Genomic DNA, 21340 nt, shown 5'->3' on the forward strand with positions numbered 1-21340 from the left:
GGGGAAGCGGCCTGGAAGTGCTCGTTGCTGCCCCGGAAGGCGGCGGCTGTGGGAGGGCGCAGAGGCGCGGAAGCGGCTGCAGGGAGGGGCCCGGCTCCCGCTGCCCGTCCCCGGCCTTCGGCGTCCGCACCATGGGCACCCGCGACGACGAGTACGACTACCTCTTCAAAGGTACCGCCCGACGCGGCCCCCTTCCCCGCCCGGGGGTCCCCCGCTGTGGTACAGACGGGGGCGGGCTGTGAGGGTGCGGGGGGTGGGGTGGGGGTGCGGGGCTGTGGCCTGGGCAAAACGGGCAACAAAAAAAAACGCGATCCCTCGAATTTCCATGTGGAAAAGGGGCGTTGTCGCTAGCTATAAGTCAGGCGTTTGTACCGGTGTTGAGATCAGGTCGGGAGGTACCAAGAAATGCCTCCCTTCTCGTCTTGCAGCATCGGTGAAGGCCCTGCTGGTCACGAATTTAGTCACGTCAGACAACTTGTTTTGTGGACCTGTGGGCAAATTATCAAAAATATTGCGTTATATATCCTAGAATTGTAGAATATCCCGAGTTTGTAGGGACGCACAAGGATCATCGAGTCCAACGCCTGGCTCCACACAGGCCTACCCAAAAATTCAGGCCACATGACAGAGAGCACAGTCTAAATGTTTCTTAAACAAAAAAGCAAGCCTGCTGCTCGTCGTCAGGCCCCAGGATCTTACAGAACAGCAGCGTTCTTCTCAGTACCATGAAGCTCTTGTAATGACTTTGAAGAATTATATTTTTTGTCCTCTGTCTTGTCCAATTTCCACGTGGAAACTGACGTTATTACTAACTAGAGGTCAGTCCTCTATACTGGTATTGATATCAGGTCAAGAAGTACCAAGAAGTGCCTCGTTTCTTATCTTGCAGCGTTGGCAAAGGCCCTGCTGATCACAAATTTAGTCACATCAAACAACTTCGTTTATGGACCTGTGTGCAAATTATCAAGAACATTGCATATCCTGACAGGATTGTGTAAATTATTGTTCTAGCTGTGAGGAAATACCAGTGATGTAGAACTTTTTGGGAGAGGTGCTACATTTTATTGGATTGCTTATGTATATAATTGCAAAATAATAAAGTTGGGATCCATGTGTATGGAAAAATTCCAAGCTAGGTAAAATGGTTGCCACTCCGAAAGGTTTTTACCGTTTAGAATAGTTTATGGAAGCTGTTGGGAGTGCTGGGGATGCTAGGGAAATGGTGCCATGAAGATAGGAGTGATTCACGTTTTCCGAAGTTAAAGCAGACCGCAGGAAGTTCGTCTCCGAACTGGGATTAATTTGGCGGCTGAAATAACATCAGCAAATGCAGAGTTGCACAAATTGTGGAAACAGTTGTAACTGTCCAAAAGCGGAGGTTGTTTGAAACAAAGCGTCCCCACTCTGGAATGGTCTTGGAATTATTGTGGCAATGAGCTGTCTCGTCACTAGGCACTGTCCAAAAAGGCAAGTGGTAGGTTTAAAAAAAAAAAAAAGGCTCTTGAAAGAAGAAATGAGAACTCAAGGGGAACGCTAAGCCAATGTTTGAGCCTCCTGGGGCCTGAGGGGAAATGCAGGCAGCACAGGCGTACCCGTTCTGAAGGGATGTTGTGGAATTAAAAGGATGCAGAAGGGCATCCGAATAATCAGAAGAGATCTCATGGGCTCACATCCCTTATATTGAGCTGATGCGGAACTACAACAAACAATAGATGTTTTTTCCCTATTTACCCATATTGCTCATTGCTTTAATTTTGGTAATTTGGAGGTGAGGGCTTGCTGGGACAAAGCTTAGTGCCACCCTGATCTTTTCTGTTCCACACAGGGCTTCTCAGCACCAGTCCTGCCCCTTGAGCTGGGCGTTGGTCTGTCTGGACACCTAATGCAGTCCCAGTTCTTCTGGGTTCGTGACCTAAAGGGACATGGTCAGTTGGTGGGACTGAGCTCAGGCTTCGACGTGCTCTGAAATAACAGGGCGATATTCTCTGGTTCAGCTGCCTCTTACTGCCCTTGAGCTAAACTGCCGCTGGGCTGTTTGTGCGGGACCTCTGTTCTTGTCCTGTCAGCCACTGCCAACAGCTGTGTGTCAAAATCTGCTGACTGCTGGCGGCTGGAATCGGAGCCCCCTGTGCCCTGCAGAATTGGGTCTCAGTGCCTGTCACAAGCTGCCCCTCGCCTGACTCCACGCAATGCTTTAGTGTATGTTATTGCCCGGTAGGCCTAGCTTAAAAAAAAAAAAAAAAAAAAAAAAGGCTAGTTTCTGGTAAGTTCTTCTTGTCTAGCTATGCATATCTTTGTATTCTCCTGTACTTTTGGGGTTCATCTGAAAGAGCAGTGCCTACTGTTCCCAGCACTGTGCTTCAGGAAACACCAGGTCTGGGAAGTCCCCTTTGTGGGACTCTTTCTCTAATTTTAATGGGAGGAAAAAATACGGTGACATAAGGATGTTACTTAATAATTTAACCTGGCTTACGTGCAGAAACTTTTAGCTCTGTTTGATTAAAGTGGCGGACCTACAGTTGATAAGTAGTTAACAAAGTAACCCGTACTTGTAGAATATGTCTTCTGTGTTTTTTGTGGACAAAGCTCGAGAGGATTAGGTTTGTGCCCTGACCATCTGGAACTTCGGATTTGGGGTCAGCCTCCTCATTTCCGAACGCAGACCTGCCTTGCAGTGACATTCAGCTGACTGCTAGAGAAACTCCTCTTTCAGCTTCCTGCTCTGTGTCAGGTTCATTCCTCCACCTTTTTCCTTTGCTGAAGGAAACTGAAACCAGGCAGACCTGTTGGTCTGGATTTGCCTTTTTTCTTTGTGCTTTGTTTATAGAAATCAGTAAGGAAAACCGTTGCATGGCAGGTACGGGCTTATACGTGGTAGCACGCCTTATGCCTGTCACTCTGCCAGATGTGGAAGCCCTTTTGTGCTCTAACAAACCCGCCTGCTTATCCCCGTTACTGCAGTCGTGCTTGGAGCATTGTGTGCAGTAGGTCCGGGTGGTGAATGAGCCCTACCTCAGAGTTCTCTGGGACATGAAATGGGTGGATGAAGCAGAAGGTGCAGCTGAGGAGGGCGATGGATTTTAGGTACGGTCACGTTAGGTTTGTTGGCAGCTGCCTAGAAGATGTGCAATCAGGTCATCTTGTGCGCGTTTCCTTCAAACCCCAATTTACGTGGGCTGGAAGAGGTGTTCAGCAGGTTCTTGTGGGTGTCATGGAAATGCGTGCAGGCTCTTAATTTGTATGCTGCTTTATAGCAGAGTTCAGGGCAGATAAAAGAGTTTTCAGACATAGTAATCCCGTAGTGCTAGTCTGCATGGCTTAAATTGTGTAATACGCCGCTTGTCTGCGGTAAAGGTTGTTTCACAATGCGAGCTGGTAGTGCTGGGCTTTCTATTTTCAACCTGATGAGGTTGTCAATTACATACTTTATGAGCTAGTTGAAATTCTCAGAAAATACTTTAATTAAATCAGAGTTTTATCAGAAATAAAAAATTGAGAGTGCTGGAATGTTTGTGAAAAATTAATACGTCTATAAATTGCTTCTCAAGCAGCTTATGGAGTTGAATTCTTATTTTGGCCTTCGGCAGAAATAAAACTGGAATTACAGAATGGCATTCATTCAGTTGCACGGACTTCATGAGATTCCTTTTGTCCACCGAAAACTCATCTTAAACCTCTCCAGCGCTGAGTTAGCTCGTTAGATGCATTGTGTTAAGGCGCGTTGTTGCAGGTGTTGAAGTGGCGCACCGCTAAACCAATGAGAATGACGGGGGGGTCACTTGCACTGCTTCTCTGGGTATTCTCAGGGTGTGCCAGTGCAAATTTCACCCGACTGCAAAGCTTTCTAAGGTGCTACTCGTGCAAGGGAAGTGCTGGTCCAAAGAAAGCTGTTGATGGAGGTTCTCAGGTCTGGGTCTTAAGGCTGAACTTGCTTAAGTGTTTCCCCTAAGCTTTAGTCCTTCCAGTGCTGGTGTAGTGAAGGAAAAGGAATTTGCTGGTGGTGCAAAGCTGAGGGGTATGGAGAAAAAGCTGGAGTACGGTACTAGAAGATCTGCGTGGTGATGAGGACAGCAGTTCCCCCAGTGAGGCAGGATTCACAGCGTAAGGTTTTGTGCCCGGGGACTCATGGGAAGAGTTAATTCCAGCGTAAGGTGTTTCTGGTAGATGGAAATATTAAAATCCTCATATACGTCACCAGTGAGATCTCACCTAGAATGCTGGATGCAGTTCTTCTCGCTGCTTGGGAGAGAAATTGAAAGACTTTTATGGGGGATGTCTGCGGAGAACGGGCAGCCTGTAAGGAAACACTTGAGAGGTTGGCTCACTTAGGTGGTAGAACAAGACTGAGGAGATGTGGTTGCTTTCTGTAAATACCCAGACCAGTGTAAACACCACTGGGAGAAGAAACTAATAAGCTAATGGACAGTGCTGGCACACAAACACCGCTATCAGCTGACCGCTAATTTCTTCTGAAAATTAGAAGGCAATTTCTAACCATTAGGAGTGAGTTTCTGGAAAAGAAGCCCAGTAAAAGTGCGTGTGCAGGAACAATTAGCTTTAAGGTGGAACTAGATACCGTCACGTCTCTGGGATGGTTAGAGAGGGACTCAGCCACTCCTACTGCGTTGCTGTGCTAAGAATATGATGCATGGGAATACAGTGGAGTATGAAATATCAGACTGAGGTGGTTTGGTAAAGAAAGCAAAATGAAAATTAATACAATTTGGTGACTGTTAAAGCTGTGTCAGCTCATAATTATATTCGAAGAGCGGTGTTCTCTGGACTGGCAGAAATACAGAAAGTGTGAGGAGTCCTAGCAGCCCGCTGACACTGCAAGCTGTTCCTGTGTCCGTGCTCGAGACGAGCTGCAGTGGCCCAATTAAGTAGAGGAAATAGCTGGCTTCAAGGAGGAAAGTAAAATGTTTCCCCCTTTTAATTGGGACATATTAATCTGGTGCTGGAAGCCGTTCAGAACATAAGCAGCGTGGGATTCAGACAAGGTGAGGAAAAAAAACTTGGTAGAGGAATTAAAAGGACCGGTCTATTTTTGAATGTCTGAAAACTCTGCTTTGAAATATGCACTGAGCAACGAAAATACTTGAGGGTAATACTTAGCAGGCGTACGATGCAGCCTGCTGGGAGAAACGGGATGATGTGTGTGGATTGCTTTCCTCGCGTAGAGAAGCTTTCAGCCCCTGGAGCAGCTAACAGTGGGTGACCGTGGGACTGAGCGACTCGTGCCTCCCAGGAACTCGCTGTTCATAACGCGAGTGCGAACATGATGTCATCTAAAACCTGAACCTGCCGCAAGAGTTCTGAAGATCTCGTTTGCCGGTGAAAGAGGGAAAACTATGGCAGCTTGCCAGGCAGTGATGATATAATTGGGTGTCTCGTCCCCTGCACTAAGTTTATTACCGCCCGGCATCCTCTGTGCCAGCAAAGCTGTTTTCTGCCACCGAACTGTGCTGACCTGTCCTTTAGGAAAGTGGAATCTGATTTGCATTCGGTCCAGGTGCGTGCCACCTACCTGCGCCTGTGATACTCGTAAACAGAAGTGGTTAACAGGGCCGCTGTGCTTTGTGCAGCTTCTGTAGCTTGGCTGGCTGCTTGCTGAGTCAGCTGGCAGGGGAAGCTGGGAAGATGTTTGTTTTGATGAGGTATTCTCTAAAAGACTATTTGAAGCTAGCGTTTGCTGCAGTTTTCATTTTATGGAGGGGGGTTTTTTAAAAGGTGCTTCTCGGCTCTTACAGTCAGGGAAAATCCCATTTGTCAGAGCTGTTGTGCATTATTTAAACAGAAAGTGGTGTCTGCTGTGTGACGCAGCAAAAGCTGCGAGGGTTTGTGCTGCTAGACTGAGACTCACTCCTCACATCAGTGGACTCATTCCTCTGTTGTACCACACAGCATATCTAACACTGTGTTGCAACATCTTGAAGTTTAAATGATGTGTGTTACTGAGCAAGTGTTTGTTTTCTCAAAACAAGCATCTCCACGCTGTTTTTTTGTCACCCAAGTGTCGATTGTTTTGCCTGTGCTGGCCTGATGCTCTGCAGAGCACAAAGGTTATCAGCCTTGCTTCTCGAGGGTCTTACTCATCCTCTGTCCTCCGCTTCCTTCTGTTATCTGCTCAGTGCCTTATCTGAAGGTCACCTAGAGGAGCTGCTGCCGGTGCGACTCGGGGAGGGACATGACTTGGCCTGGCTGAAATTCCTGCGTCTGGGTAGTGAGTTTCAGGTTGGGCTCAAGCTCGTCCCTTTCAGCTCAGCACCGTGGGATGGTGCGAGGGATCCTCGTGACGCTTTTCTTCCTGTCCCAACTGGACTTTACGCCTTCTGTCAGTCTCTCGTCAAGCATGGCTGCATCCTTCCCATTAGTTCGCTCAGCACTGTGATGAGTCAAGGCCAGCTGGGAAGGGACTTTTTTAACTTTTTGACTGCCATGTGTAGTTCTCCTGGAGGAGGAATATGATTCAATGCAAAGGAGATTGAAATGTAACTACTAAAAGTCACGTCTAAAGTCTGTTCAGCAGGCTGGAGAACGTGGCAGCTCTGGTTCTCTGGAAATCTCAGGGCTTGGACAACAGACCCGTGACAAGAGGGGTGGCTTTGCTATTCTTTTTCCGTCTTGGTTTGTTCTGGAAAATGAATGTGTTCATTGTGGGTGATTGTCAATAGATGGTGTACACCTGGAATCTGATTCTGATGTCGTTTTTCTCTTGTAGTTGTGCTTATTGGAGACTCTGGAGTAGGCAAGAGTAACCTCCTGTCTCGATTCACTCGCAATGAGTTTAACTTGGAGAGCAAAAGCACCATTGGAGTAGAGTTTGCAACAAGAAGCATTCAAGTTGACGGGAAGACAATCAAGGCTCAGATATGGGACACAGCAGGGCAGGAGCGATACCGCGCTATAACATCAGCGTAAGTGGTAGCCTGTGCAGCTGAAGAGATGCTGTTGCTGAGAAGGGTCGTCTTTGGGCCCTTCTAATTCCTCAAACGCATACAAATTATTTTATTTTGTCATGTAATATCCACAATGTGTGGGGGAAGGAAGCTTGAATATTTTTCTGTCCAGAAGCTTGGCCTAGTAGGGCTCTGCACAAAGCTGATCTGCCTCTCAGTGCTGTCATGATATGTAACTGGGAGCATCTCTAACCTAGAATACTTTCAGAGCTTTCAGAGATTCATTTAAACACAAGCCATTGATAAAGTTACAGCTGTAATCGTGGAGGTTTTATCAGTGGTAACCTATGACCAGACATACTGCTCGCTTTACGTGCTTATTTAATTGAAAAAACAGCGTAGTAAAAGCTGGATTTAAGTAAAGCTGGAGGTATAATTGTGGGGTGGGAGAACGCAACCTGCTTCTCTTCTGACTGTGTAACTGTGCCTCTCTCTGGTCTGAAGGCAGACCAGCTGGGGCCGTTCATAAAGGGACTAGATCAGGCTGATATTTTTATGATCCCGTGAGTCACTCTTAACTCTTCCTGTCGCTCCGGGCTGTGCCCGTACTGCACCCACAATGGTGGGTGGGGAAGACTTTCCAGGAGTGGGTCGGAGGTGGAAGGTGACAGTAGCTCCTCGCAGATTCCAGTGCTTCATTTTGGGGTGCAGGGTTCTCCATCAGACTCTGAACTGTCCTGGCTGCTCTGGTGGTCCTGTGTCATAACCCTAACCTGGGTGCTTTACTTCTACTGCTTCAAGTCCCACATATCGTGCTTTAGATATTTTTTATATAGCTGTCTTTGCAGTAACAGGCAGTAGCTGTTAGTAACTTGTCACTTCTAATCATGATGTTCCTTGCAGGTTCTCTAACACATCTCCCCACCCGCAGGTACTATCGAGGTGCTGTAGGGGCATTACTGGTGTATGACATCGCTAAGCACCTCACCTACGAGAACGTGGAGCGATGGCTGAAGGAGCTGAGAGACCATGCTGACAGCAATATCGTGATCATGCTTGTGGGAAACAAGAGTGACTTGCGCCACCTGAGAGCAGTCCCTACAGATGAAGCCAGAGCTTTTGCAGGTTGGTGAAATCAAAATAAATTTCTGGGTGAGTGAGGATGTCTGCCTGCAGGTATGGCCTGCCGTTCCCCCGATACCGCTAGCCCTGCTAAATAAGCTGCCACAACATACTGGGAGGTGGAGAAACTTGACGAGGTTAAAACAAGATCCAGGAAGTTTCTCTGCACATTTCTTGAAAGTGCACCAAATTCTCACTTTCAGTGATGCATCGTGACATGCCTAAAGGCAACACAGCACTAACGGCAATCCCTGTGCCTGAGGATGAGTGTGAATTATTGTTGCTGTTGGGTGGTGCTGCTCTCATACCACGTAAGGGGAAAACACCACAACTTTTACTTTTTTTGGTACCCGCGCATCTGATCAGTAACACCACATACACTGGCTGGTACATAACTTCTTCCAGATGGGAGATAAATGTTCTGTACTCCTCTAATTATAATGTTTCTGTCCACACAGAGAAGAATGGTTTGTCATTTATTGAGACATCTGCTTTAGACTCTACAAATGTGGAAGCAGCTTTCCAGACTATTCTGACAGGTGAGTCATCCAGTGCTCTCTGCTTTGAGGAGGGAGGGCAGAACGCTGCTCAGACGTGAGGCAAGTAGGCAGTTCTTTGCCTGTAAAATGTTTAAAATTTTATTTAATCACCCTTCACAACCATTACATTTGGAATCCATTTGGTCCTTCCTTTGAGCAGCACCGCGCGTCTGTGACTCCTGAGCACAGGATAGTCACTGTCACTGCGTTTAATAGTCCCGGCCGGACTTTCGACCTTTGTAGTGTGCAATGGCAGTGAGTGCTACAGTCTTTATGCTCTGTGGATCAAGTACTTCCTTTTTCTTCAAACCCTTTATTTGATAGGCAAAACATCTCACTTCTGTGACGTTGGCACCTGGTTAAATTGTATTTTTGTTCACGTAGTTAGATTTATTTTTTTTTCATTTTGGCAGGTAATTGAGACTTTTGAAAACATACCATAACGAACTAGCTAGCCATACTGGAACATGCAGGGGAGGAGGCAGCTAGGAAGTTAGTGCTGTAATAAATATATAAAGCATTTTTTTTGAGTTGTCTGAAATTCTTTAGCAATGATGAGAGAGAATTCATAGGCTGTTGGAGTACGTCCTGCTACATGCCTTCTTCCTGTATCCATCTGTGGTTTTTTTCCTACCTTTAATTGTAATAGGGTTCTGGTTCTTTTCTGTTTTTACAGTGGGTTCCTAAACAGTAGTGTTCCTGGCTATATACTAACAAAAAATGTAAACGTGTCCACGTCAGACAAATACACAGTGCATAGGGATGTGTCATCTCACTGCTTTCATGCCATGGTGCGACTAGAGCTTGACTTAGTTTCCTCTTTAGCCAACCCTTGTGGTTCCCTTTTAACTTCAGTCTAATCATTTGGCTGTAATTCAACTTTGCACAAATGCTGAAAAAAGGAGAGCAGTTATGTTTATACGTTTACTTCCTCATGACTAAGTAATGATGCCATAAGAGGGTGGGCGACAAAGGAGTGGCTGAATGCGATGGTATCTGTGGTGCCTGATGGCTTTCCTGTTTTCTTCCCCTACCTAATAGTCAGTTGTGTCAAAATTGCTTGTGAATTTGGGCATGGATATTTCAGGAGAAACGCATTTTTTATTGCTTGCTTGTAACTGCTAAAACCCTAAACTTCTTTCTTTATGTGTATCCTTGCTATTCCCTCTCCTCTCAGGGGCACCTATACTGAACTGTGAGGTCAGGTTCTGGCTAAATGTGCTGTGTGTAGTATAGAACAGCCTTGCTGCCTGCTCTTAGAGTTTTCAGGGGGGATCAGGGCTCTTGGATAAAGGTTAGGTATTTAACTTTCATGCCTGTTCAGCACCAGCACTAATAAAAACATATCTGGAAATACATCAGACGTTGTTTACCCCCTCCCAAGGTGGCTGTCAGGCTGTCATATGCAATATAAACTGATCATCCAACTGCCCCCAGTCTCCTCGTGGACTGCTCTGTTCCCTAACAGCGATGGCTGAAGAAGTGGGAAGTTTGCTGCGTGCCCTGGGCTGCTGCCTTATTTCTGCAGAGCTGTGTGACACTCAGATATGACATACTGCTGTTGCCATGGGGAAGCAGTTTACCTCTTGGGCACAGGCTAGGCTGTTTCTTTATCTCTCCTCACATGCTTCCAACGGCACCTTTTATTCCAGAAGTTATTTTGGATTCTAATTAGCAAAGGTTTGATTTTTTTCTGGTTTAATTTTTCTGTAAGGGAGAGCAGGCAGTAATGGGAGAGCAAGGGATTAAAACTAGACCTCAGCGGACTCTGACAGATTGTTGGAGCTGTTGTTTTTCCACAAACGTCAGTGCTCCCTGCGTGTTGCTGTGCCAGTGTTTTGGGGAAAGAGCTCTTGGGCATGCGGACAGAATCCTTGTTCAGGAGGGGCTGGTTCAACTGCGCTGGAAGAAATGCTTCTGCTGATTAGTGGGCATGTGGCTCACTCCAGACACCAGCTCCTGTTTCAGGGAGATAAAGATGAAGTAAATAATGCATTAGCAGCAGGTTGCCTCCATCTCTGCTGTGACTGGCATGCAAAGGACGAATGTTCTGCCAGTAAACTTCTCGATAACACTTCACAGCTGGCTTTTTCTGTTAATGATTTGCTTTGAAGGAAAGAGGGGAGCAGTCATCCGAGGAATGTGGTTTTCAGAGTGACCCTGCAGAATCATGGATAGTCTGTCTGTGTTTGGCAAGTTTGCCTCTAAGCGTAGTGCTGGAGGGTGGAATACTCGCTCTCCTTTGAAGAAGGAGGTTGATAAAGCCAGCAGGCTTTGCCACAGGCTGCAAGTGGAGGAGGTTGAAGAAGAAGGGGCAGGGCATGCTGCTGTACCAGCTCTGCTAGTACTTGCCCTGCTGGGAACGGCACCGCAGAGACATCCTAGGCTGCTCGTGATGCCTTTCACACAGCTCTTACGTCTTTCCCGGACAGGGTGGTGTGACTGGGGTCTGTAGCGAAACTCCTTTCCTCTCCAGCCCTAGTGAAGCTGGTCTGGTTGGGACAGCGAGGGAAAGTTGTTAGAGTCCTTTCCCCTGGAGGCGTAGCAGGTCCGTGTTAAGCGTATTCATGCCTAGACTCTCACATGAAGCCACCTGGCTTTGGGCACAGAAAACATGAATCCGTCATGGTTAGCACAGCCTAAGTGAGCATGTGGTCTCCTGTTGCGGGTGGAAGCAGGGGAAGAAAGCTTTTCTTTCCTCTCGCTGTGTTATAGAGGATTCTTGGCGGGCCGTGCATCTTAACAGACAGGAAGCCTGCTAGGTTTGTGCATACCATGTGAGGTTTGGGGACCTTTTCCTCTGTGGCTTAGGGTAATGGTCCCTGTCCAAGTTCCTCTGTTGTGAGATGTCTAGACTTCAGGGACCGATTCTTGTGTGCACAAAGCTGCTTTGTATTATCTGGCAAATGAGAGAGACTGGTGTTATAATCCCATCCCCTCTGAGCATTCACAGCAGGATAAAGCATCCTTAAAGTAAACCCGAGGCAGCCTCCACTCCCTGCCTCGCTCAGTGCCGCCTCTGTTCCCATAGCGCGTTCTGCCGTGGTTTCATCTCTAAGGAATCCCATCTCCAAGGAAACAACATCACAGAGCGTTAACATTAAGAAATGTAGGGATTTCCTCTTGTTAGCTCTGTACACCTGAAACTGAATGAAGCACTAGCGCTGCTTGAGGAGACAAGGACTGGACAAGCTCCTCCTAGACAGCGGTGCCTTTTTTCCCCAGCTCTCTTACACTGCAAGGCCTGTCTCACATGGTTACCAATTATGCAGTGATGCATTCTGCCGAATGTGCTCTTAATAAGGTCTCAGTCAGTTACTGAGCAGAGCATAAAGTGTAGTGTCTTCATTAAAAAGTGCACGTCTTCATTAGCCCGGCGTTCCTTGGTGCAGACCAGTCTGAGCGTAGGCTTTGCCTCGGGGCATTTTGCCCCGGGAAGAGCATGTTTAAGCTGTTCCCACCTCCTCCATCACACCAACACAACTATGTGTGGTGAAAGAGTGTGCAGCTGATCCAGGGCAAGGCCCTTAGCCGTTTAGGCTTTCATCTAGGGCAGCACGCTGTGTCTGCACAGAGGTTTGTAACCACAGAGGAGGGGAGAGGTGGCAGTGAGCAACAAAAATAAATGGGGCTGCTTCGAGCTGATTTGAGCAGCGCTGCTGCTAAACGTCCTTGCAGGGCTGTCAGGGAGCGGGGATCAGCTGGAAATACATTCCCACAGTCAGAAGGAATAGGCGCTCTATCAGCAGAGAAATCAGCGCTGTTGAGATTATTTTTAAGACTTCAGCGAACAGCCCTGTAGATCTTTGCTTTGAGATGAGGGTGTTGTGCACAGGACACCCTGGTGGCTCACAGGGGTGGAGGAAGCGTGTGACAGCTCGTGTTAGGGACCAGTATGAACTTGTTTAGGAAGTTCTGTGGAAAACAGAATTGCCGCTGCTGAGCGTGCTACTAGAGAGCTTCCAGTAACAAAGGCAGCAAAACCCTTCTGCTGTTGAATAGGAACAGGCAGTGCTTTGCTGGGGGTAAGCTGGCTGCTCACCCAGAGCTGGGGCAGTGAAGTGGAGCAGAAAACTTGCAGAAAGTAGAGCAGATCTCTTCCAGCTGTGCTCCCTCCACCCCTATGTGCATGCCCCAGGGTCAACCTGTGAAGGTGCTCATGTGGAAGATGGTTGGAAAGAACAGTGGACATCAGAAAGGGTGACACCAGAAAATCCTCTTGTACGTTTGCAGCGCTCGTTTGGTTGATCTGTGACCTGACCGTATCTGAACGCATACACACATTCAGCTTTCTGAAGAATCTTTCATGATCTGAGTCCGAGCTGCCTCTTTGGAGGCCCAGGCAGCAGATTCTTCTCTCACAGCACTACTTGCAAAGATTACGGTTCCTCACACAGCCCATAGATACAGCGCAGTGTCCGTGTGAGAAGTTACTTCTTGGTGAGCAGCTGTGTGGATGTGTGCAGCCCTGCTCGTAGTCTTCTGGGGAGCACTCAGCCTGTTCGTAACGGCAGCTTACACAGGGTTTGGTGCAGCAAGAGCAAGGCTTGCAAGCCTTGTTCGTTAGGAAGGAACCCTTTTTAACTGCTTGGTGCCATCAGGTCTCGTCTCCGTCCAAGCAGGCATGTAGCTTGTGACCAGCCCTTGGCAGCACGGAGGACTTCTCTGCATGAGATTGCTCAATTTCCAGTACCGAAATGATGTCAGGATGTGCACTAAGCAGCAGCTCATTAAAAGTCTGAACAAAGGCGACTCACTAATGATGAATTTCTGGTGGGAAAGAAGCTTCTTGGTCCGAGGCCAGACAAGGTGCTGGGGACATCGTTACCCGGCTGACGAGGGACCTCAGACCTCCGAATGAACTCGAACCTTTGCCGTGTTTCACCGGTTATTTGTGAGCAGTGCTGTGCAGCAGGAATGGAGCGCATGCACCCTCTTCTTGAGCGACCTGAGCTTATCTGGAGCGTCCCAGCAGGGCAGGGAGCTGCAGCGTGCAGACGGGGTGTGGGCATCAGCCCTGCTCTCTGGGCTCAGCCGCTTGGCGCTGCTGTTCTGTCTCCTGCCAGCGCGCCGTTCTCTTGGGCTCCTCTGATGTTGTCACTTCAGGGTAGGCTTCTTTTTTTTTTCTGAATCTGAAACAACTTTTTTGTTAAACTGAGGTTTAACAAGCTTTTTTTTTTTTTTTTTTAAATGGTTTAGAACTTGAATTTGCAAGTGAGTTCCCCGTGCTCTATTTCTGGTATGCTTTATTTCCTTTCTGAGGTGAAGCGCTGCACCTCGTACTTTCATACACAGCTGAAGCGAGTGGTTTTGTATCTACTCTGAGTTTATGTTCAACACACACCATCAGCCACTAACTAATCCCAGGAAACTGGGCAAGGCTTTCAGTGCAGGTGTGGACTTGGCAGCGTGTTAGGTTAAACTCCTGTGCCTTTCCTGTGCTCTCCAGTTTGTGCTGGGATTTCTTTGTCTGGACTCCATATTTTTCCTCTGCAGTTCCAAAGCTGGTCTGCTCTAACACAGTCTCCTCAGAGCCTTAAGAATGATGACAAGGAATTGATGGCATAGCTTCTGATTCTTAGCAAATATACAGAATCCAGCAATTTTTTTTTTGCTTTTATGTCAAGGGGAATAAAGCAGTTGTGAAAGAAGTAATTTGTTTTGCAAAGATATTTTAACTTATGAATACAGAAGATATCACAATTAAACGTCTTGTGGAAGCTGCTGTGCATTACCTGTATAGTCCCAAAAGTATGGGGAATCTGTGCTCTGTTTGATGCTTGGTTTCCCCAGACGTTAACTTTCTGATGCTGTTTTGCATACGCGTAATGACGAGCTCTTTCTCATCTTCCAGAGATCTATCGTATTGTTTCCCAGAAGCAAATGTCCGACAGACGTGAAAATGATATGTCTCCAAGCAACAACGTGGTTCCCATTCATGTCCCTCCAACCACTGAAAACAAACCAAAGATGCAGTGCTGTCAGAATATATAAGAAATGTTCATTCTTTCCTAAAAGGCTGTGTATATTCCCCAGGTCCAAGATTTAAATATATTTGTAATTCTTGTGGTTACTTTCTCGTGTTCAGTTACTGCTTACTCCTGAATTTCTCCATGTCTTAACCACTTTGATTTCATTGTTTATAAATCTCTTGCTTCTACGTGGCTGCAGTATTTTCCCAACTCCGACTTGTCGGTTTTGGTTCAGTACGTTGTTTGGAACCGAACTGATCTCTTTCCAATGTGATGCCTGCTAGACAGAGCACAGACACATTTAGTGAGCACTTGAAGATGTTATTCTGCTCCTCGCAAAACAATTATCGTCAGGATACCTGGGAAAATATCTCTGGGCAGGAGATCTTTCCTTGTCTTAAGGTGTTGTATACTGCATCTAAAGCTTGATGAAATGCCTGTTGCTCTGAAGTGCAATTTTAATGTAAAGCTAAATGTTTTTGGCTACATCTTCAGATTGTCAAGTTGAGGATTTTCTATAGAATATTATGGGGGGGGGAAGAGAATTTCTTGCAAACAAGCAGCAGGGTTCTTGCTACCTGTGAATGAGCTTTTGTGGTTTGGCACCCGCTGCAAAGGAGGCTGTGGTGTGAGGCAGAGCTGCTGGAGGCTGGCCGGGGAGAGGCTGGTGGGACTCCGTGCGAGGTGCCGCCGGTGAAGTAAGGAAAGGACGAGCTAAAGCACGAGCTGTGTCGCTGGCTGAGGGTCGCTCTAACACTGGAACTTGCAGCGTGATTTTGTGTTGCCTGAGACTTGGCCTCCACAGTGCCGGTGGTATCAGGATTTGAGGATGCCTGTTTCCTTTCATGGCACACAGACTTGAAGGGTGTTGTCACACTGCATATCACATATATTAGTACATGCCACACGTTAATATATTCAAATGCTAGAGTTGATGAATCAGTAACTTCTACAACCTGGTCTTAGTTTTCAGTTCTGTTTCATCTAGTATTTCTCAATGATTCCAATGGCTTGGTACATGATCTTTAACAAAAAAACATCTGGAGTATTTCCCATTGGATGCATTCATTCTGTAGTCTGTCGCTCAGTACAAATCATCTGTTCAATTAGCTTGTTCAGGGATACATGAACTGTGCCTTCTGTCGCTGCACTCTGAAACCACTGCGTATTACACAGGATGTGCTATTCCCAAACGTGCCGTTAATATTAAGATTTGGGGGCTTTTGGCACTGGATTTCTACGGGATTTAAAGAGCTGTTTGTTGTATAAATGCCTGCGGTTGTTTATACAATGACAGGAAGCTAATTGTAGGGGCCCTTTCTCAAACTCTGACATGACCCACTTGGAACATCCAAATTTGGGTAGGCACTACCAGCTGCATTTCTTACCCAACCTTTCTGTCTTGCGGTGCTCATGATGTGTAAGGCACACGGAAGGCATTGCTGTAGTCGGTCACTTGTTTTATTTAATCCATTTCTCCTCCTAGTATTAGTTCTGAAGATGCTCTTTTGATCTGTTTGTAAATTACTTTGTATTTTATGCATGTACTGTAACTTGATTCATTATTTTTTTAGATTGATTTAAAATATATTCATCCATGATTCTAATAAAGAATTACAGGGGACGACTCAGTACGGTGTTGGGTGCACTTTTTGGGAGAACTGGGATTTGACCTGAAGGGTTTTACTTACTGGAAACTTATAAACTTCTTGGAACAGCATATGAGAAGACACCGAAGCGCTCCCAGAAAAGGACCTGGAAGGGCCATGTACGACATGTAACACACTTGCCTTTGTTCAAACCAAGCCTGTGGTTTTTGGGGGCTGATATAGATCATCGCTGTGACTTTTTGGCAGCTTCAGGAAGCTTTTGTATTGGGAAAAGTCTGTGGGCTCTTCTCTAGTCAAATCCTTGAATGGCTTTTACAAACCTCCTTATTTTTCCCCATTGCCACCAGTAAGAAAACCTCGGGGAATGACAAAGCACTGCCTTCCACAGCAAATTACCGAACCTTTTTGATTCACCACCCCGTTGCCCTCTGCTGAAGGAGTGGTGCCGTGGGAGGCAGCTGCTGCTGGGCCCTGTGCACGGTGCCCCCATAGCCTTGGGGGGAAGTCGCCTGCAGAGCGTGGGGCAGCACTGGTGGCTGGGGCGGGATGCCTGAAACAGCCTGAAATTTTTGGGCCTTCTTGGTATTTATCGCAGGACTCTGAGCAGGAGGTGTAAGATGGGGCCCCTGCTCGCTGTGGGAACTGTTCTCAGAGAGCTTTCTTTGGCCAGACGGGAGGGTGTTTTGGAATTTACCAAATTACCAGGGCAGCCAACTTCTAAATTTGTCAACTGGAAATGCGGGGTGAGTTTCACTTCGCTCCCCTTTCTGATTCACTTCGTCAGACAGCCTGACTCAGCCGCCACGTCAGGTGTGGATTTCACATGGCTTTACGCGAGGCGCTTCCTCCTGGGGTAAACGCGATCGCGGCGGAGCCTGGAGGAGCACGAACCCCAGCTGCGGGCCCCTGCCCCACGCGGTGTCGCTGTGCGTGCTCGTGCTTCCTCGCCTCGGGACAGCCCGTGCTGTGTTCAAGTCCTGCGGCTGTGAGATGGCTGGGGGTGCGGATAGGCCAAGTAAGAACTCTTCTTTATTCTCCTCAGAACTTTACAATTAATAATCCTTAGAAATGCCTTGCAAAAACTGATTCTGTAATTGAAAACTGCTGCAACACGGAATTCAAAGTTTTCATGTAATAGTTTGTAAAGCCGTCATAAACTATTGACTTCTAAAGTATAATCAAATTGAGCACGTACTCAGATGCAGCTTCTTACCTAGTAAAGCCTTTGTGTTTGGGCAGACAGGGCAAGGCGCTGCTCCGCCTGGACACTGACCCGCCAGGCATTGCTCCTGCTAAGCTGCTGATTAATCATCTCCGCTGTAATTGGCATTACTTACGTACCGAAGTGTCTCTTCTCTGCTAATAGGAGACGACTGATTTTAATATATTGCTTTTGGGTCCTGAAATTAGCTTTCTGAGTTTCTGGGAGCTGTGCATAATCGTGCAAAATTGGCTTTGCTTGCCAAGAGCTTTTGCTCTCATTTACACATTTGAAAGCCCCAGCCTTAATTTTGAAGCTGTTTGGTGGGTGTCGGTGGCTCCTGCGTGATGGGAGTTGAGGCTCTGACTCTTAAGCAGAACGGACGTGGAATTGTTCTGATTTAAAGACGTTTTTATTAAACTAGAATTACTTTTTCTATCAGTTCAAACCTGATGAGTTTCCAGACTTTAATAGCTTATTGAGTGTGGCTTGTCAGGTAAGAGGATTACATGCTGGGCTTTAGTTAACAAGATTTTTAGAAATATGAAGCGCAAATATTGAAACAGCTTCAACGTGTAGCCGTCTGCTGTATTGCCTCGGAGTCATCAGCTCTGAAGGTGTTTCAGCTGCAAATCCATGCTCATGGTTTATTGATCAGGCTCAGCAGAGCAGCCGGGTGCTGACGTGGCTGTAGCGTGCCCGCTCTCATCGCTGCTGGCTGCAGCAGGGTCGCTGCTGGCCGGTGTCCTGTGCCCACGCGACTGCATCCCACTGCTGTCACTGGGCGCTGAGACATCGCCTGAGCATCGGGGGGAGACCTGCAGCTGGCACTTGCCTCGCCAGAGGTGTGTGAGCTGTGCATCACCCTGCTGTCGCTCAGACCTGCTAAGGTTAACCCCTGGAAGCAGCCCTACCAGAATTGTGAGAAAGATGCCTGCTTTTCCAGCTACGTTTCGTTGTAAAGCTGAGCCTTACTCAAAATGACCTCAAAGCTGCAGTCTGTATTACGCCGTTGTGCTTTCTGAGAAGTCCTGCAACAGAGAAACCAGCCTCTGGCATGGAAGGCTGATGCCTCTGGGGCTTTCCCCGCCGGAGTGGACAGCCCCTTGCAGCCAGCACTGGTGCGTGGAGAACTCGGACCTGAGCATGGGTTGGAAGTCCTGGTCTGCAAATGAGCACGTTTGAGAAATGCACGTTGAGAGAAGTTCAATTTATTTTGTACAAGGTAGAATACCTTCGCACAGTGAACAAATATATTACAAATCTGTCTTGCCTTAAAAAAGTATTGCCATTTTGGTGCCTATTTTCTAAGCTAATGCTAATATACAAGAAGGTACTTGCTTTGTTGTTGTTGTTGTTTTCTTTCTCCTGTTAAGCTCTATGCACATTGTTGCATTTGGTTTGAAACTCCAGCTTTCAAAAAAAACCACATCTGAGCCCATCTCTGCTCTTTCATCTCAAACTTTACAGCAACACACACACAGACATTGGTCAGGCCGGCAGCTGAGACTGTTTGTGCTCGATGTCACGGTAGGTCTCTAACCAGAGGATTCCTTATCAAACTGCCTTTCCCTTGCTATTTTTGAGGTAAGTCTTTCCATACACGTATGCAAAATATATCCCTACTGGCTCTACAAAATAATTGTCTAGTTACATCTCAAATAAGGCTTTCCTGGAAAATAAAATTGCTATTGCTGATCAGTCATCGCCCCCATGCACACATGCAGCATTCATGTAAATACTGAAAATCCGCTGCTCTGCAAGCCTGGGGGGATCTCTGGGCTCAGCTGTCTCGCTGCCAAGCTTTGCACAGAGGGGTTCAGAGCCAACCCGACCACCCCACGGCGTCCCGGCTCCTGCAGCAGAGCATCGCCAGGGCTTCCACACCCTGAGATGAGCACCCAGGGGCACTGTGTGGGCTCAGCGCCACCCGGCCCGGGGTGCTCCCGGTGATCTGCGGCCGTGTCGGACTCGGAGCTGAGTTGCAGCCACTGCCTCCGAGCTGGGAGGCTCCTCGGAGAGTCCCCTGGAGCAGCAGCTATGCAAGCGATCATGCTTTGAGCAAACTGCTTGGTGTTGGTTTCGTTCTCTTCTGCTTCCATCAGACTGGTGAATGTGCAACAGAATTTTTTTTTATACTTCAGAGGCAATCATCTTGCTACTTCCACGTTTGCCTAATAAAATTACATACTTAAAATCAATACTACTTCATGCTCAAAATCTACAAGGAACTGCTTAACGGCAAGTATTCTACTTTCTAGGTCAATAAGGATCACACACAAAAAATAAAAAAAAAAATTGTGGCTTAGTCCAAAGCTTTACCATAAGTCAACCCCTTGATAATTATTTCACAAACAGCTGCTGAAAAAGAAAACCCAGTTTCAGCTCAATTTAATGACATTTCAGGTAGAATCATTAACAAATAAAGTTGCACTACATGGTAATGCACATCAAATTAAAGGGTGTCATAAATGGCATGCTGTCAGGTGAATCACAATGGGGTGGTTTGTAAGATGGCCTAGAGAAGCCGACGTGTCCTAGCATTAGGAAAGGAAACCAAACCAGGGTTAGCCTGTGCAAACCTGCAGTGTCCCAGGGAAGTAAATGAAGGTGCAGCAGTTTAGGCTGCCTGACAAAGCTAGTGCATTTATCTAATAAAACTGAAGCTGTATAAGGAGAATTAAAGCATCGCTGTACCAATCAAAGTATGTATAGCTTGTTAAACGTGTGGTAAGCTGGGTATGAGACTCGTTGTTTAAACTGGACATCAACTGGACATTTGCCAAGATGTTAAATTTTAAAACCTGCACAGAATGTGTCTGTGTTAATATTCCTCTACTCAAATACCCTGGTACTGAATGTAAAGATGAACATTTCAGCGCTAATGTCCAAGCATGAGCTGCGCAGGATGCGTGTGGTGATGGCAGTAAATGAGGTTTCCAGACAGTGAAATGACAAGCTTCCCTGCTTTCGTTCAGAACAATGTCCATTTCCATGACAAAGATGTAAAACATATCCCAGTGTATTCCTAGTCACCTTGTTTCTAACAGTACAAGGGTTTTTTTGATACAGCTGGTAGAAATGTACGTCTCTAAGTCCTTCTACTTAGCGTGTTTTTGTGTTGTATTTTACAGCAAAGCCAGGGTTAGAATGCACACCATGGAGAGCCTTTGCCTGGAGCATGTGAGCACTTTCCTGGTGTGACGTACTCCAGTGACACCTGGAGAAGGTTCTCGTTAGTTCCTGTGACCCATATAAAAAAATGTCTTTTTAAATAATGTCATGCAGCAGCAGCTGGCCCAAGCTGATGTTTTGTTACGTTAGGTCCTTGCGTAAGTCTGCAGTCACGTCAGCATCCTGCAGCACAGAAAAGGATTGTCTTCTCTTTTGCTTCCTCAAAGTTTGTGTTACAGCACAGTGAAGTCCATCCCTTTAAGACTGCTTGTCCCAAGATGGCCCGTGCGTCGGGCTGTGCCTCACGGGGAGGAGGTCGTAGTGACTAGGAATGTGACTGTTCCTAGGCAGGTCGTATGGGTTTTGGAGGTAACTGGCACTCCGGCCACGGGCGTCTTGGACCACGCTGACGGTGGGCTCTGGGAAAGCAAGGAAAAACGGGTTATAGCACCCAGCAGCACTCCTGGGGCTGTAATTACTCTACATTTTGACACAAGCACAGAACATCAGCTTCCCAAACCCCTCTGTTCCCCTCGCAGCTTTACGGGCATTGCATGGCCCAGTACATGGGACAGAGCAGGGAGAAAAAGACCAGACAGCTCCAAGGCAGGGAGTCCCCAAAGTCCCACAGACGATGTCTTCCAAAGCCCAACACTTCTTGCCAAATCTTGCAACTGGACTTTGCAGCAGTTTCACAGCACAGGTCCCTGCTGGGACAGAGCTCCCAAAATCAACCCACTTATGCACTGGCTTTATCCCCCAAGCCAGCGCCTCCCTGTTCCATCCCAAGTCCACACCACTTGTCTCAAGAAAGGAAAAAAAT

At 47.0% G+C, this 21340-nt stretch overlaps 2 protein-coding genes across 7 annotated transcripts in view; one reads left to right on the plus strand and one right to left on the minus strand.

Annotated features, from left to right (window-relative positions):
- Positions 1–12: 12 nt before the first annotated feature.
- Positions 13–16163, plus strand: RAB11A (RAB11A, member RAS oncogene family). Its single transcript, XM_080551529.1, has 5 exons — positions 13–171; positions 6722–6917; positions 7831–8024; positions 8480–8560; positions 14415–16163. The coding sequence occupies exons 1-5, from the start codon at positions 132–134 to the stop codon at positions 14552–14554; spliced, it is 651 nt and encodes a 216-aa protein (XP_080407655.1). The 5' UTR covers positions 13–131; the 3' UTR covers positions 14555–16163.
- MEGF11 (multiple EGF like domains 11) overlaps positions 14966–21340 on the minus strand; it is a 287680-nt gene continuing 281305 nt past the window's right edge. For all 6 annotated transcript variants that reach the window (XM_080551466.1, XM_080551471.1, XM_080551468.1 and 3 more), the window contains one exon: positions 14966–20936. In XM_080551466.1, coding sequence (XP_080407592.1) covers positions 20776–20936 — 161 coding nt within the window. In that variant the 3' untranslated portion in view covers positions 14966–20775. The remainder of the gene's footprint in view (positions 20937–21340) is intronic.

Source organism: Anser brachyrhynchus (assembly GCF_964034855.1).
Source record: "Anser brachyrhynchus genome assembly, chromosome: 11".
Classification (NCBI taxonomy): Eukaryota; Metazoa; Chordata; class Aves; order Anseriformes; family Anatidae; genus Anser; species Anser brachyrhynchus.